We start from the raw sequence: 16,652 nt of genomic DNA on the forward strand, positions 1-16,652 counted from the left end.
CGAGAGAGAGAGAGAGAGAGAGAGAGAGAGAGAGAGAGAGAGAGAGAGAGAGAGAGAGAGCGCTGTGGAAACTGGGACATTGAATAAAGTTAAGACAGAAATAGACAGTTTCTTAAATGATAAGGGGATATCGGGTTATGGGGAGTGGGCAGGGAAGTGGAGCTGAGTCCATGATCAGATCAGCTATGATCTTATTGAATGGCGGAGCAGGCTGGAGGGGCCGTATGGCATACTCCTGTTTCTATTTCTTATGTTCTTATCTCCAACCTCCCTTTCCTGTCCAAAATCCTCAAATACGCACCCATCTGTCCCACAACTCCATGTTTGAACCCATCCAATCAGGTTTTCACCCTTGCCAATGCCCTTATCAAATGACATCCTATGTGACTGTTGTGGGAGCGAAATCCCATATTTTCCGAATACATTGCTTTACGGCGCAGTCTGAGATGACACAGCCTTCTGGACTCAATATCGAGTTCAACAATTTCAGAGCATAATCTCTGCTCATCTTTGGCTCCTTATCTCCTCTCCCCCGCCACCCCCCCTTATGTTTTTTTCTCCTCTGCCTCCAATGGCAGCTGGTCATTATTCCGCCAATCACCCCCAATCTAGCCTAACCTTTTTCTAACTCCTGCCATTACCATTTCAATTCGGCCCATCATCCCTTTTGTCTCTTTAATCTCTCCAGCCTTCCACCCTATCACAGACCTTCCCTTTTGTTCTTTCTTCCCCTCCCCCTTTCAGTGCTGAAGAATGTGTTCTTTTCGAACATTCGCCAGTTCTGATGAAGGGTCGTCGACCCGGAACGTTAACTCTGTTTTTCTCTCTGCAGATGCTGCCCAAGATTTCCAGCATTTTCTGTTTTTATTTCAGATTCCAGCACCTGCAGTATTTTGCTTTTGTATTGCTGAGATGACACATGCTGGGTTAAAGTTGAAGCAGCTTTTCTGATGAGCATGGAGTGTGTTGAAGTTTGGACCAAAGCAGAGAATGTCTCCACAGAAACAAGATGCTAGACGGTGCCAGAGTCATTCAGTCATTCAAATGCATCAATCTGGTCACCTGTGCATTTATAGTAATTCATGGCAAGAGTCGATTGCGGCAATAAGACCCGATTTCAGGACAATGGGTAGCTGGTCATTTAGTTTACATTGTCTGTTTGTTAAGTATTTGTATGTACTGTTGATTTAGCATTAATAATATGTATGGAATGTAGAGAGTCATTCAGCCATTCAAGACCCAATTTTGTATGAGTTGTGAAAGAAGACTTTTCGCAAAGACACTAGAATTGGAGTGTGTCTCAGTAACTTTCATTCTGCATTTTGTGTAGTATAAAGATTTAAATAAAGACCTGATTCTGCCATTACTGCCACTGTGTGTGCGTGTAATCTGACATTTAAACAATGAAACCAAAGAGAGCAAAACAGCAGTCCAACAACTGTGACCGTGGTGAACTATCCCTCCTCATCCTTCTTGACTTGTCTGCAGCCTTTGACATGGTTGACTATACCATCCTCCAACGTCTCTCCTCCATTGTCCAGCTGGATAGAACTGCACTCACATGGTTGAATTGCTATCTATGCAGTCGCAGCCACAGAATATCCAGCCACGGCACCCGTACTATTACCTCAAGAGTCCCCCAAGGATCTATCCTCGTCCCCATCTTAATGCTGCCCCTTGGTGATATCATCTGAAAACCAACATCAGATTCCATATGTGAGCTCTACCTCACCCACCACCTCCTTTCTCAATCCCTGCTTGTTCAACATCCAGTACCAGATAAGCAAAACTTTCCTCCAACTAAATATTGGGAAGACAGATAGCGAGCGGGCGGGTAAGTGGAGCTGAGTCCACAGCCAGATCAGCCATGATCTAGTTGAATGGCGGAGCAGGCTCGAGGGGCTGGATGGCCTACTCCTGTTCCTAATTCTTATGTTCTTATGTAGAAGCCATTGTCTTTGGTCTCCGCCACAAACTCCATCCCCTTCCCTGGCTACTGTCTGAGGCTTCTGAAACAGACTATTCACAACCTTGGCATCCTATTTGATCCTGAGCAGAGCTTCTGACCCCACAGCCTCTCCATCACTAAGACCACCTACTTCCAACCACATTATATTGTCGGTCTCTGCCCCTGTCTCAGCTAATCTGCTGTTGAAACCCTCATCCATGCTTTTGTTACCTCAAGACATAATCATTCCTGGCTGGCCTTCCACCCTCTGTAAACTTGAGCTTATTTAAAATTCTCCTGCCCGTATATGGTCTTAACGACAAAGGTCCATGAGCTCCTCACACTATCCTGTTGACTCATCACCCGTGGCTCCCGGTCCAGCAATGCCTTGATTTTAAAATTCTCATCCGTGTGTTCAAATCACTCCATGGTCTCGCCCCTCTCAATCTCTGCTAACTCCTCCATCCCTACACACTCAGAGATATCTGCACTCCTTCAATTCTAGCCTCTTGTGCATCCCCAATTTTCATCGCTCCAACATTGGCGGCTGTACTTTCAGTTGCTTAGGCCCGAAGTTCTGGAATTCACACCTTAAACCTCCCGCTTCTCAATTATAGAATAAATACTGAAGCAGCGGCGATCCTCACAAGCACACACATAAATGTTAATAATTGAGCTCTTTATTTTCACAGAATTAAGTTATTTAAAATCTGAAACATAAGGTTGAAACAAAAATATGAAAAATTCCCCAGGTATTTCCTGTAAGCACAAAAAGCAGGACAAATCCAATCCGGCCAATTGCCGCCCCATCAGCCTACTCTCAATCATCAGCAAAGTGATGGAAGGCGTCGTCAACTGTGCTATCAAGCAGTACTTACCAATAACCTGCTCACTGATGCTCAGTTTGGGTTCCACCAGGACCACTCAGCTCCAGATCTCATTACAGCCTTAGTCCAAACATGGACAAAAGAGCTGAATTCCAGAGTGAGGTGAGAGTGACTGCCCTTGACATCAAGGCAGCATTTGATCGAGTGTGGCATCAAGGAGCCCTAGTAAAATTGAAGTCAATCGGAATCAGGGGGAAAACTCTCCACTGGCTGGAATCATACCTAATACAAAGGAAGATGGTTGTGGTTGTTGTAGGTCAATCATCCCAGCCCTGGGACGTCGCTGCAGGAGTTCCTCAGGGCAGTGTCCTAGGCCCAACCATCTTCAGCTGCTTCATCAAAGACCTTCCCTCCATCATAAGGTCAGAAGTGGGGATATTCGCTGATCATTGTAGAGTGTTCAGCTCCATTCGCAACTCCTTAGATAAAGAAGCAGTCCATGCCCGCATGCAGCAAGACCTCGACAACATTCAGTTTTGGGATGATAAGTGGCAAGCATCATTCGCAAGCCACACAAGTACCAGGCGATTACCATTGCTAACAAGAGAAACTCCAACCACCTCCTCTTGACATTCAACGCCATTACCATCATCGAATCTCTCACCATCAACATACTGGGGATCACCATTGACCAGAAGCTTAACTAGACCAATTACATAAACACTGTGGCTATTAGAGCAGGTCAGAGGCTGGGTATTCTGTGGCGAGTGACTTACCTCTCGACTCCCAAAGCCTTTCCACCAACTACAAGGTACAAGTAAGGAATAGTGCACCACTTGCCTTGATGGATTCAGCTGCAACAACACTCAAAAAGCTCGACACCAGCCAGGACAAAGCAGTCTGCTTGATTACACAAGAACATAAGAATTAGGAGGAGTGGGCCATTTGGCCCCTCGAGCCTGCTCTGCCATTCAATATCATGGCTGATCCTCTAACTCAACTCCACTTTCCTGCACTATCCCCATATCCTTTGATTCCCTTAATATCCAGAAATCTATCAATCTCTTTCTTGAATATACTCAAAGACTGAGCCTCCACAGCCCTCTGGAGGAGGGCTAGGGAATTCCAAAGATTCACCACCCTCTGAGTGAAGACGTTTCTCCTCCCTCTCAGTCCTAAATGGCTGACCCCTTATTCTCTGACTGTGACCCCTAGTTCTAGAGTCCCCAGCCAGAGGAAACATCCTCCCTGCATCTCCCCTGTCAAGCCCTGTATGAATTTTGTATATTTTAGTGAGATCACCTCTCATTCTTCTAAACTCTAAAGAATGTAGGCCTAGTTTACTCAATCTCTCTTCATAGGACAATCCCCCCCACCCCAGGAATCAGTCTGGTGAACCTTCGTTGCACTCCCTCTATGTCAAGTGTATCCTTCCTTAGGGAAGGAGACCAAAACTGTACACAATACTCCAGGTGCGGTCTAACCAAGGCCCTACATAATTGCAGTAAGATGTCTTTTCTCGGCCTTTTGGCTAAGATCATGCGTAACTGACCTGACAGGGGAGTAGCCACCATGACCTCCGGGTGGTTCTCCCTGGATCAGGAAGGTATATGCTTGCTTTTTTGGAAACAGGAGGTGGGTGGGGTGGCTTGACCCATCCACCTCCACGGAGGTGTGTGGGGGACCTGACCCATCCACCTCCATGGCACGAACCTGGTATTGCAGTACTTCCAGGAACGGTGCAGTGGCTCTAGGCCTTTTGGCTAAGAGCATTGGCGCAGAGTGATCCTTGGCGTGTGCAAGGTGACCTCTGGCGTTTGTGATTTGACAAAGAATTGGAACGATTGGCTACGAATTTCAAAAAAAAAAAATGATGTCTTTACTCATATACTTAAATCCTCTTGTAATGAAGGCCAACAAATCATTTGCTTTCTTAATTGCTTGCTGCACCTGTAAGTTAACTTTCAGTGATTTGTGTACAAGTGCACGCAGGTCCCTCTGAACACCAATCTTTCCCAATCTCTCACCATTTAAAAAATACTATGCTTTTCTATTTTTTCTACCAAAGTGGATAACTTCACATTATATTCTATTTGCCATGTTCTTGCCCACTCACTTAGCCTGTCTATATCCCCTTGAAGCCTCTTTGCATCCTCCTCACAACTTAGATTCCCACTTAGCTTTGTATCATCAGCAAACTTGGATATATTACATTTGGTCTCCTCATCCAAATCATTGATATAGATTGTGAATGGCTGGGGCCCAAGCACCAATCCTTGCGGCACCCCATTAGTTACAGCCTGCTGACCTGAAAATGACCCGTTTTGCCTACTCTCGGACAGAAAACAGTTAACTAATCCTCAATCCATGCTACCCCCAATCCCATGAGCACCTTATCAAATGCCTTCTGAAAATCCAAATACACCACATCCACCGGGCCCTCATTATCTATTCTATGAGTTACAACCTCAAAAAACTATAACAGATTTGTCAAACATGATTTCCCTTTCATAAATCATTGTTGACTCTGCCCAATCCTATTATTATTTTTAAGTGCCCTGTTACCACATCCTTAATAATAGATTGTAGCATTTTCACTACTACTGATATCAGGCTAACTGGTCTGTAGTTCCCCATTTTCTCTCTCCCTCCTTTCTTAAATAGCAGGGGTACATTAGCTACCTCCAATCTGCAGGAACTGTTCTAGAATCTATGCAATTTTGGATGACGGCAAATAATGCATCCACTATCACTATAGCCACCTCGTTCAAAACCATAGGATGTCAGCCATCAGGTCCAGGGATTTTATCGGCTTTCAGTCCTATTCATTTCTCCAGCGCTATTTTTTTACTAATACTACTATCTTTCAGTTCCTCATTCTCGCTAGACCCTTGATTAGCAACAAAACACCTTAACATCCACTTCTTCCACCACTGGCAAACCGTGGTTGCAATGTGTACCATCTACAGGATGCACTGAAGCAACTTTCCAAGGCTTCTTCCGCAACACCCCCAAACCCACGACCACCACCATCTAGCAGGACAAGGGCAGCAGGTGCATGAGAACACTGTCACCTCCACCTACCCCTTGACCATCCTGGCTGGGTTAAAATCCTGCAACTCCCTACCTAACAGCACTGTGGGAGTACCTTCACAACATGGCGTTCAAGGAGGTGGTTCACCCATCACCTTCTCAAGTGTTTGGCAATAAATGCTGGCCTTGCTAGCAATGCCTATATCTCCAGAATGAAATTTTAAAAAGCACAAAAAACCATCCATTGCACTAAAATCTGACTGTTCTGCAAGTCCCCATTATATTCTATTACTGTCGTACTCTACATTTTAGTAACTATTTTTCCCAAAATTTCCCTCTGGCCTCCCGATAAGTTTTATTGTAATCATCTTTGCCTTCATTCATTTCAAAAAATGAAATTCAAATCTAGGTGCATAGGTGCAAAAGACAATATTACTAAGTTTACAACAGAATAGTAATAAAAGTACCTATTACATTGATTGTTCATTAAGAATCAATGGTACATTCATTCAGAGCAGGTTGTGGGTTCAAGTCCCACTTCAGGGACTGGAGCATGAAAAATCTAGGCTGACACTTCAGTGCACTGCACTGTCGGAGGTGACTTCTTTCGGACAAGACTTTAAACAGAGGCCCTGTCTGCCCTCTCGAGTGAACGTAAAAGATCCCATGGCAATATTTCAAAGAGGAGCAGGGGAGTTATCACCAGTGTCCTGGCTAATATCTATCCCTCAATCAACACAACAAAAAACACAGATTTTCTGGTCATTATCACATTGCCGTTTGTTGGAGCTTGCTTGTGTGCAAATTGACTGTCGCGTTTCCTACTTTACAACAGTGACGACACTCCAAAAGTACTTCATTGGCTGTAAAGTGCTTTGACACGTCCAGTGGTCATGAAAGACGCTATATAAATCCAAATCTTTCTTTTCTTTTTCATACTTCTGGTGGCAGATTTTCGGCTCCACTCCGTGTTTTTCGCGGAGGTAAGGTCTTCTGGGCAGGACGTCAGCTTCCAACGCCTCGTAGCGATCCTCGGGTCCAGTTTTGCGGCGGCGCAGAGCAGCACCGCCCGGAAGAGCTGCGCCGGTGTGCAACGCCCCTGGTTCCGACACCGGGTTTTGACTCTTGCCCGACCCGTATGCCACGTAGCGTGCCCCGCAGTGAACGCCTGGGAAATCAGGCGGCGCAATGATACGGACAGCAGAGAGGTAAGTAATGGACTCTTAAGGAAAGTGTGATTGTTTTTGCTTTTAATTTTTTTTGTGATTTGTGTTGTGGTGGCATGGGCAATGTTTTTGTGGCTTCCCCCCGCCTATCCCCCGCACCCCCGAGGCATCTCTCATTGTGCTCCCGTCCCAGCTCTTTACATAAGAAGTAGGAGCAGGAGTAGGCCATTTGGCTCCTTGAGCCTGCTCCGCCATCCAATATGATCATGGCTGATCTGATCTTGACCTCAACTCCAGTTCCCTGCCCGCTCCCCATAAACCTCGACTCCCTTATCTTTCAAAAATCTGTCTATCTCCACCTTAAATATATTATTTCAATGACCCAGCCTCCACAGCTCTCTGGGGTAGAGAATTCCAAAGAGAAAAAATTTCTCCTCATTTCTGTTTTAAATGGGCGACTCCTTATTCTGAAACTATGCCCCTTAGTTCTAGATTTCCCCACGAGGGGAAACATCCTTTCAGCATCTACCTTGTCAAGCTCCCTCAGAATCTTATACGTTTCTATAAGATCACCTCTCATTCTTCTAAACTCCAATGAGCATAGGCCCAACCTGCTCAACTTTTCTTCTAAAACAACCCTTTCATCTCAGGAAACAGCCTCATGAACCTTCTCTGAACTGCCTCCAATGCAAGTATATCCTCCTTAAATAAGGGGAACAAAACTGTAGGTGTGGTCTCACCAATGCCCTGTACAGTGGAGCAGGACTTGCCTACTTTTATACTCCATCTCCCTTGCAATAAAGGCCAACATTCCATTTGCCTTCCTAATTACTTGCTGTACCTGCATGCTAATATTTTCTGTTTCATGTACAAGGACCCCCAGATCCCTCTGTACCACAGCATTTTGTAATCTCTTCCTATTTAATAATTTGCTCTTTTATTTTTCCTATCAAAGTGGATAACATCACATTTTCCCATATTATGTTCCACCTGCCAAATTTTTGCCCACTCTCTTAGCCTATCTATATCCCTTTGCATATTCTTTGTGTCCTCCTCACAACTTGCTTTCCCACCTATCTTTGTATCATCAGCAAATTTGGCTACATTACACTTGGTCCCTTCATCCAAGACATTAATATGGATTGTAAGTAGCTGAGGCACCCCACTAGTTACAGTTTGCCAACCTTAAAATGACCCATTTATCCCGACTCTCTGTTTTCTGTTCGTTAGCCAATTCTCTATCCATGCTAATATATTACCCCCAACCCCGTGAGTTCTTATCTGGTGCAGCAACCTATTATGTGGCACCGTATCGAATGCCTTCTGGAAATCCAAATACACATCTACGGTTCCCCTTTATCCACCCTGCTCGTTACATCCTCAAAGAACTCCAGGAAATTTGTCCAACATGATTTCCCTTTCCTCTTTAGCTCAGGAGTCTCCTAATGCCAGCGCCCAAGAGAGGTGTACAAAGCCTCCCTTAGCGCTGCGCCCGTCTTTGGGCCCAGCTGCCCAATGTTACTTACTGAGGCGCAAACTATTCCCGGGCGCAAATTTTACCGCCCCGCGACTATTACTGCCCTAAAAACTTCAAAACCAAAATTCCAGCCCATTGATTTCCTCAATGTTATAAGAGGCTGGATCATAACTGTCATGTATCTTACATTATTATATATAACTGTATCCTAACATGCTATACATGACTGTAATAAGATATGTCCTGTAACCACCAGCATACCTTACCACCAGGGGTGCACTTGCAAGAGACAGGTATATAAGGGCAGGTCTCAGGCAAGTGCAGCATTCCAGAGCTGTGAAATAAAGGTGCAGGTCAAGAGTGACCTTGACTTCACTACATGCTTCGTGTGAATCTGTACTGAGGGGACAGGAATTTACAATAACATTAAGCCATGTTCAATCATAACTACATCAAAACTTTCACTATCCTATAAAGCTAATTACAATGCCTTGAAATTACCCTCTTACTCCATTCCGCAGTACAGTTATCAAGAGTGCATTTAACCCAGGGGGACAGAAGACAACTGTAACTTCCTGATCACTGCTATGCTGAGATCAGTTCACTCAGCACAGACCAGAAGTCAAAGTGGGAGCCTTTCTTGGCAGTATGACTCCAACATACTACTTAGCATATTTTATCCATGCACCAATTAAAATAGCACTTGTCTTGAACTCTGTTATTCGGTACAAGAGTCATATGAAACAGTAGAAGCTCAAATGCAAAGGAAATCATCATCAAATAAATCAGTGACTTTAACTTAAAATTATTAAACAATTTGTATAAAACTCTCAAGGTACACATTGATGGGTAGCAAAATTAACAACTGCAATCCTTGCTATACAAATTAAATTACTATTACGAATAGAAGCAATGGTAAGTACAATCAATACTATGGATAGAATATTGTAATAATAAAAGTACTTCCATAACCACTATTGGAAAAGGATCACTTGAGGAGGAACAAAATATCTGACGTTTCTAGAGAATAAATTTTCTCAGTTCATTCAAAGACTACGTTGCAATTTAATAAATGCTTTCTACTTTCATATATTTGTTTTGTTATACTTCACAGTAAACCAACATTTTGAAAGCTGCAAAGAACATTCAGCACGATATGGGTTAATTATAGCACCTTTGAGTTATTAAAAACTACACAAATATGGGAGGAGCAGAAGCTACTGTTACCTGTTCAGGATTATATTTGGACAGCACCCCATCGCCATGAAACTCTTCGAGCACATCTTTCAGTTTCTTTGAGGAATCTGTAAAATAAATATCATGAAAAAAAAATAAAGACACACAAATGTTACTTTTGTGCTATGCTTCAATTCTGAAATAGTATGGCCAAGTCTTAGCACTTCAGCCACTCAGTACAGGACGGCAATTCAGCCAACCGCCTGATATGGATTTGTTACCATTTAGCCATGGTGTTGTGGACAATTTCACTATGGAGGAAAAGCACATCGGGTAATTTTAGCTTCGCCACCTGAGCTGTAACCTGGTGCAGTAAGATCACTTGAACTTTATGGAATCTGCCCAATTTGCTTTCCAGTGATTTCATAGGTACGAACATTTGGTGGACATTCCGATAGGCCAGGTTACTGCCTAGGCAACAAACAACAGCAACTTGTAGTTATAGGGGCCCCAAGTTTCCACATGATTTGCTCCTGATTTTTTAGGAGCAACTGGTGGAGAACGGAGTATCTTAGAAATCGGAATTCTCCACATTTAAGTTTTCTGCAGTTCTAGTCAGGTAGAACAGTTTCACTTTTGAACAGAATTTTTTTTTCAAAAGGGGGTGTGTCCGGCCACTGACGCCTGATTTGAAAGTTTCCACAGTGAAAACGTACTCCAAACTAACTTAGAATGGAGCAAGTGAAGATTTTTGTCGGCTTGAAAAATCCTTGTCTACACATTAAAAAATCAGGCGCAGATTACAAATTAGGCGTCCGGAACAAGGTGGGGGGGGGAGGGGGGGGGGGGGGAAGGGAAGTCATTAAATTCTACAATAAATCCTTAGTTATACTTATACAAATATTATACAAATAAATCCAACCTGAATAAACATTTATAAGCAAAGAAAAGATTAAATAAACCATGTTCCTACCTGTGTGAAAGTGCTTCAGGCAGGCATTTCAGGCAGCGGTTTGCCGTCGGGACTGACCGATGGCAGGGGGGGGAGAGGCAGGGAGAAAGCTGCAAGAAGCCTCAGTACTTGAGGCAGCCGTTTGCCGTCGGGCCCGACGGACGGCATGAGGAGGGAGGAAGCTGCAGGAAGCCTCAGTGCTGATCATGGAAGGGCAATGTGGTTTTATTAAAAAATGTTAAAAATTGAACAGCTACAAAGAATTTGAATAGTCTCAAACAAGTGCATGTGTCCCGTTTATCACAGTCTATCTTTAATTACAGAATGCACTCCCTCACCCTCACACACAGAAATATCAAGAAAATTAAAATGCAAGCCTTTGCAAGGGTTCAATAAACAAATTTTCACTTTTTCTGCAGCACTTTTTAAAATAGCCGAGTGCCAATGTTTACTTCAGACTGCGCGAACGCTCCAACGCGCACGCGCAGGGTTGCCGGCACGAAAAATACTCATTTAAATTGTACCCGTCCCCTCCTACTTACAAGATCGGCGCAATTGGTAGGCTCCGCCCCCTGTGCGCCGCGCCAAGCAGACATTGAGCTGCAAAGCGCTCGAGAATAGCGCGTTTATTTTCAGGCGCCGTTTTCGGCGCGAAAAACGGGCGCCCAGCTCGGAGGGGCGCCTGTTTTGCTGCGTGTGGAAACTTGGGGCCATAGTGCCTTTAACGTAGTAAAATGTCCCAAGGCGCTTCACAGGAGTATTACAAAAAACAATAAATACATTTGATACCGAGTCACATAAGAAAAAATTACGGCAGATGACCAAAAGCTTGGTCAAAGAGGTAGGTTTTAAGGAGCGTAATAAAGGAAGAAAGAGGCACGGAGACAAAGCGGAAAATTGCACCATACAGTCTGTGCAGTTGAGTTGTTGTTAGAAGTTTTACACAGTGATCAAAATGCTTTAATCGAACACCGTCCAACACAACGATCAGAACACTACAATCTTCTTAAAAGAAACTGGTATTTAAATTTTTTTTAAATCTGGTAAAGTATTCATTCTAAAGTGAATTATTTTTCATTTTTGTATTGTATCTGAACATATTGTCAATTACTCCATCTGTGATTAAGGGCAATATTGGCATGCCAACTTCAAAGTAATATGCAAATGACATGCTTAGTCTTGGCAATTCTTTGAAGTACCGACAATACACAGCTTTCAAAGTTTGGATGGTTATTGCTGTTGCACAGCACACCAAAATGATCTAGAACAGCTTTAATGGCCATCAGATCTGAAAGGAACCAAACGAATAGATGTAAACATTTAACTCTCTCTCACTGACTTGAGTATTGCATCAACGTGTTTGCTCATCCATGTTTACCGTCCAGACTTGACTGTCATTAACACTTGTTCTGAAAATTACATGAAATAAAAGTGGGTTTTGATTATAGAAAATCACCTTCAAACTTCTAAAACACCACATAATTGAGTAAATTAGCATATTTTGTGTTATTGTTGGTTAATGTGAAAGACAAATACCTTCTAGGGTATTTTCAATTCCAAGTGACAAAAATTCCATAAGAAGCAATGTGGGTCAACATGGAGAAGCAAAAGGTACCAATTTTCAATGATATTCACTTCAATCTTTAGTCAACTTTATTCATAATTAACTAACTCGTGATCTTGGTATACAATACAGTGTTACATGTGAATTTAGGACTGTATAGCATACATACATCAAAAATAATAAATAAGCCTCAACAGAAACCATGACTGGGGTTAAACAGACGCCAATACATCAAACCTCATTATACAGTCTATGAGATTATAATTTTTCACTGGAACAAATACACTGTAGTCTTAGCGAAAGTTCCATTGCAGTTACAATTATAGAATCAAAAAACAGAAAAGGAGGCCATTTTGCCCACTGTACCTGCTCTTTGAAAGAGCTATCCAATTAGTCCCATTCCCCTGCTCTTTACCATAGCCCTGCAAATAAGAGCGGAGTGCAAATGTTACTAAATACTTCCATATTTAATTTTAGTACTGCCCCCACTGTTATTGCAGGTGCATTAGCACCCACTTAATTTGCCCACTATACTTGTTGGATGGTTTATTTACTCCATTTGCAACACTCATGGGGCTAGAATTTCATTCTTTAGCAATAATCGCGGCAGAAATTTTTTTTAGCGCTGGGTTGCTGTTACCGCCAGACCTCTTAAAACTCACCAAATGGTGAAGAGCGATAAATCCAGCTTTGCACAATGGAATTTGTGTGCCGGAGGTGAAATTTGCTATCGAAAAACAAAAACGGATCTTCTACGCATATGCAAATTTTTCTTTTCCGTTTTTTTTCTTCATTTTTTTCCTTCTTCCCGCGCTTCTGGTCAGCAGTCAGGGAGCGCCCGCCATGCGCAGTACACCCAGGGCTGAATCAGCCATTTTTAGATTGCAGTCACGATGGAAGAAGATGGGAGCAGGCAGAGAGCGAGGAAGTTTAGTAATGAGGCCAATGAGGCCCTCGTCACTGCTGTGGAGAGGAGATGGGGGGGGGGGGGGGGGATTTAAATTGGAGGGGTGCAAGTAAACCCCTCCCAGCCGTTTTTCAGTGTATTTGGATCAGCATCGCTGAGGAAATGTCTTGTATTGATGACATCACAAGGACCCACACCCAGTGCCGCAAGAGGTTCAATGACCATAGCAGGATTGTCAGAGTAAGTAATATTGTTATTGATGCATTCCTTCATTACTTAAATTATAAATCTGACACATATTGGTATAGGTAGGCTTAGTGTTGCACCTTATTTGCCATGAATGATCATCACACATTAGTAAGACTGCTTTCTGAGATCTTAAAAGATGTTTCTGCACTTCGATGTGTTCCTTATGGACCACATGCAACGTCCAGGGCCATTAAACAGAGGACTGTATTAAATGCATACAGTATGGTATAAGTGCTTTGATGGCTAAAGAGCAGAAGGGCCCTCTGGTAACCATTCCCATTGTCATCTTTGCAGGGAAAGATGTCCCACAACTGCCGGGAGCAGTGCCGGACAGTCGGCGGTCCACCGAGAACCATGCCTCTGAGAGACCTGGAGGAGTGAGTGGCTGGTCTGATCAGTGCCTCAGGGAGGGCAACTGCCCGTGGGGGTGCTGAGCCCCCATTCAAAAGTGAAGATAAGTCGTGCAAAATCCCCGGGCTGAGTTGGGGCAATGTGATGTAGTGTCTGTGGACTAGGGTTGGGCAATGTGATGCAGTGTCTCTGGACTACATAATGGAGTAGCGGCAGTCCTTCAAATGAGTCTGTGCTATGTGACCTCACTCGTGTCACCCTGCCCCTTCCCCTGCTGCTAACCACTCGTCTGTTGTTTTCTATTTCCAGATGAGTCGCCGCCGCATGCGCCACATCCTCCAATGGAAGTGTAATGTATTCATGCTTGGAGTCACAAGACAACAGGGGGCGCTACTGTCGGAGGTCAGCGGGCTGTACGCGTGTGTGCGCGGGCCCTGGTACCATGTCTTGTAGTCACTTTGGGTGCGAATAAAGTGGACCAGGTTTACACCAGAGTGGGTTTACAGTAACAAGTCTTTTGAGTCTTTATATACTTAAAATTTGGCGGCGAGGTAACTTAAGAAACTTCACATGCACAATGGGCACTATTGGAATTCTGGAGAGATTTGTGGATGACGAGGATTGGGCGGATTTTATCGACCACCTGGATCAGTATTTTGTGGCCAACATGGCGGGAAGCAATGGCACAGTTAGTTGCCGGGCGGTTTTCCTCACTGTTTGTGGTCAGTAATATATGGCCTCATGAAGAATCTGCTCTCGCCTGCACGTCCAACGGACAAAGAATACAAGAATGTGTGTGCTTTGGTACTTAAGAATCTCAAGCCAAACGAGGGGAACATCATATCACACTATCGCTTCTAACCACATGCTCGTGTTGAGTGCCAGGATGTGTCGGGATTCATTGCCAACCTGCGACGTCTTTCTGAGCCGTGTAAGTTCGGGACTGTGTTGGAAGACATGCTGCGAGATTTCTTCGTGATGGGCATCAACCATGATGAGCTTCTCCGGAAGTTATTGGCTGCAAAGACGCGAGATTTGAGCAAGGCCATTGCGACTGCCCAGGCATGCATGACGACTGATGATAATTTAAGGCAGATATCACTGAAAAGTCGGAGCTCCACGGCAAGTACTGTAAACAAGATCGTGTCATCGTCTGGCAGAGCTGCTTATGTCAGGGCCTACTCGACTGCTTATGTGAAACCTGTAGCGACTCGAAGTCCGCCAACTGGTATGAATCCTATTTCACCCTGTTGGCATTGTGGGGGCAATCATCGGCAGTGTCGGTTTACGCAGTACATCTGTGACGGCTGTTCCAAAGTGGAGCATCTTCAGATAATGTGTTCACAACTGAGCATGCGTGCTGTCGCTCATCACATTGGTGATGATGACCAGTCTAGTGCTGGCCCGGATGCACAACCCGAGGAGGAAGTGCATGGTCTGTATTCGTTCTTAGGAAAGAGCCAGCTGATAATGGTTAATGTGAAACTGAATGGCGTGCCTTTATTGATGGAGCTGGACACTGGTGCGAGTCAGTCGATAATGAGCCAAAGGACATTCGACAAGCTGTGGGACACTGAGGCTGTGAAGCCTAAGCTGAGTTCAGTCAATGCCAAGTTGCGTACTTACACGAAGGAACTCATACCGGTGACTGGCAGTGCAGTCGTCAAGGTGTCATATGATGGTGTGGCTCATGATCTTCCGTTATGGATCGTCCCAGGCAATGGTCCAACACTGTTCGGCAGGAATTGGCTCGAGAAAATCAAGTGGAATTGGAACGATATTAAAGCATCGTCATCGGTGGATGACACTTCGTGTGCTCAAGTGTTGAAGAAGTTTCCATCTTTGTTTGAACTGGGCATTGGAAATTTTATGGGAGCCAACGTGTAGATTCATCTGGATTCTGATGCAAGGCCTGTCTATCATAAAGCTCGGTCTGTTCCCTATATGATGAGGGAGAAGGTTGAAATTGAGCTTGACAGACTCCATGTGAAGGGGTCATATCACCGGTCAAGTTTAACGAATGGGGCAGTCCTATTGTTCCTGTGTTGAAGAGTGATGGCACTGTCAGGATTTGTGGAGACAACAAGGTTATGATTAAACAATTTTCAAAAAAAAAATATCAGTATCCGTTACCAAGAGCTGATGACCTGTGCGCCATGCTAGCTGGTGGAAAGTCGTTCACTAAACTGGATCTGACGTCGGCTTATATGACACAGGAGCTTGTCGACACTTCGAAGAAACTCACCTGCATCAACACCCATAAAGAACTGTTTGTCTACAACAGGAGTCCTTTTGGGATTCGTTCGGCTGCAGCCAACGAATATGGAAAGTCTACTAAAGTCCGTCCCTAGAACTGTCGGGTTTCAAGATGACATTCTGGTCACCGGTCCCGACACTGCTGAACATCTGAACAACCTCGCGGAAGTTCTACGTCGACTGGACAAAGTGGGACCCAGGCTGAAACATTCAAAGTGTGTCTTCATGGCACCTGAAGTTGAATTCCTGGGGAGGAAGATTGCTGCTGATGGCATTAAGGGGATGGGTTCGAAAACCAAGGCCATCAAAAATGCACCCAGGCCTCAGAATGTGACGGAGCTGCGTTCATTCCTTGGGCTACTCAACTACTTTGGTAATTTTTTACCCGTATTGAGCTCTTCACGAGAGCCCACTGCACATGCTGCTCAGAAAAGGCGACAAGTGGGTCTGGGGTGTATCTCAAGATAGAGCTTTTGGGAAAGCTAACAAGCTGCTCTGTTCAAACAAGCTGCTGGTTCACGATGATCCGTGTAAACATCTTGTATTGGCCTGTGTTGCTTCATCATATGGGGTTGGCTGTGTACTCCAACAAGCAAATGAGTCGGATAAACTACAACCTGTTGCGTATGCTTCAAGAAGTTTGTCAAAAGCAGAGAGAGCTTACAGCATGGTAGAAAAAGAAGCTTTGGCCTATGTGTACGAGATTTAAAAAAATGCATCAGCACCTGTTTGGTCGTCGCTTTGAA

The 16,652-nt window shown here is 44.2% G+C and overlaps 1 protein-coding gene and 1 pseudogene across 1 annotated transcript in view; one reads left to right on the forward strand and one right to left on the reverse strand.

Moving 5' to 3' along the window:
- The window catches only part of LOC139259133 (diacylglycerol kinase beta), an 805,220-nt gene that overhangs the window by 742,352 nt on the left and 46,216 nt on the right, over positions 1-16,652 (reverse strand). The window contains exon 2 of the mRNA XM_070874836.1: positions 9,679-9,755. Coding sequence (XP_070730937.1) covers positions 9,679-9,755 — 77 coding nt within the window. The remainder of the gene's footprint in view (positions 1-9,678; positions 9,756-16,652) is intronic.
- Positions 4,287-4,525, forward strand: LOC139260579 (U2 spliceosomal RNA; annotated as a pseudogene).

The sequence above is a fragment of the Pristiophorus japonicus genome, chromosome 3 (genome assembly GCF_044704955.1).
Source record: "Pristiophorus japonicus isolate sPriJap1 chromosome 3, sPriJap1.hap1, whole genome shotgun sequence".
Taxonomy (NCBI): Eukaryota; Metazoa; Chordata; class Chondrichthyes; family Pristiophoridae; genus Pristiophorus; species Pristiophorus japonicus.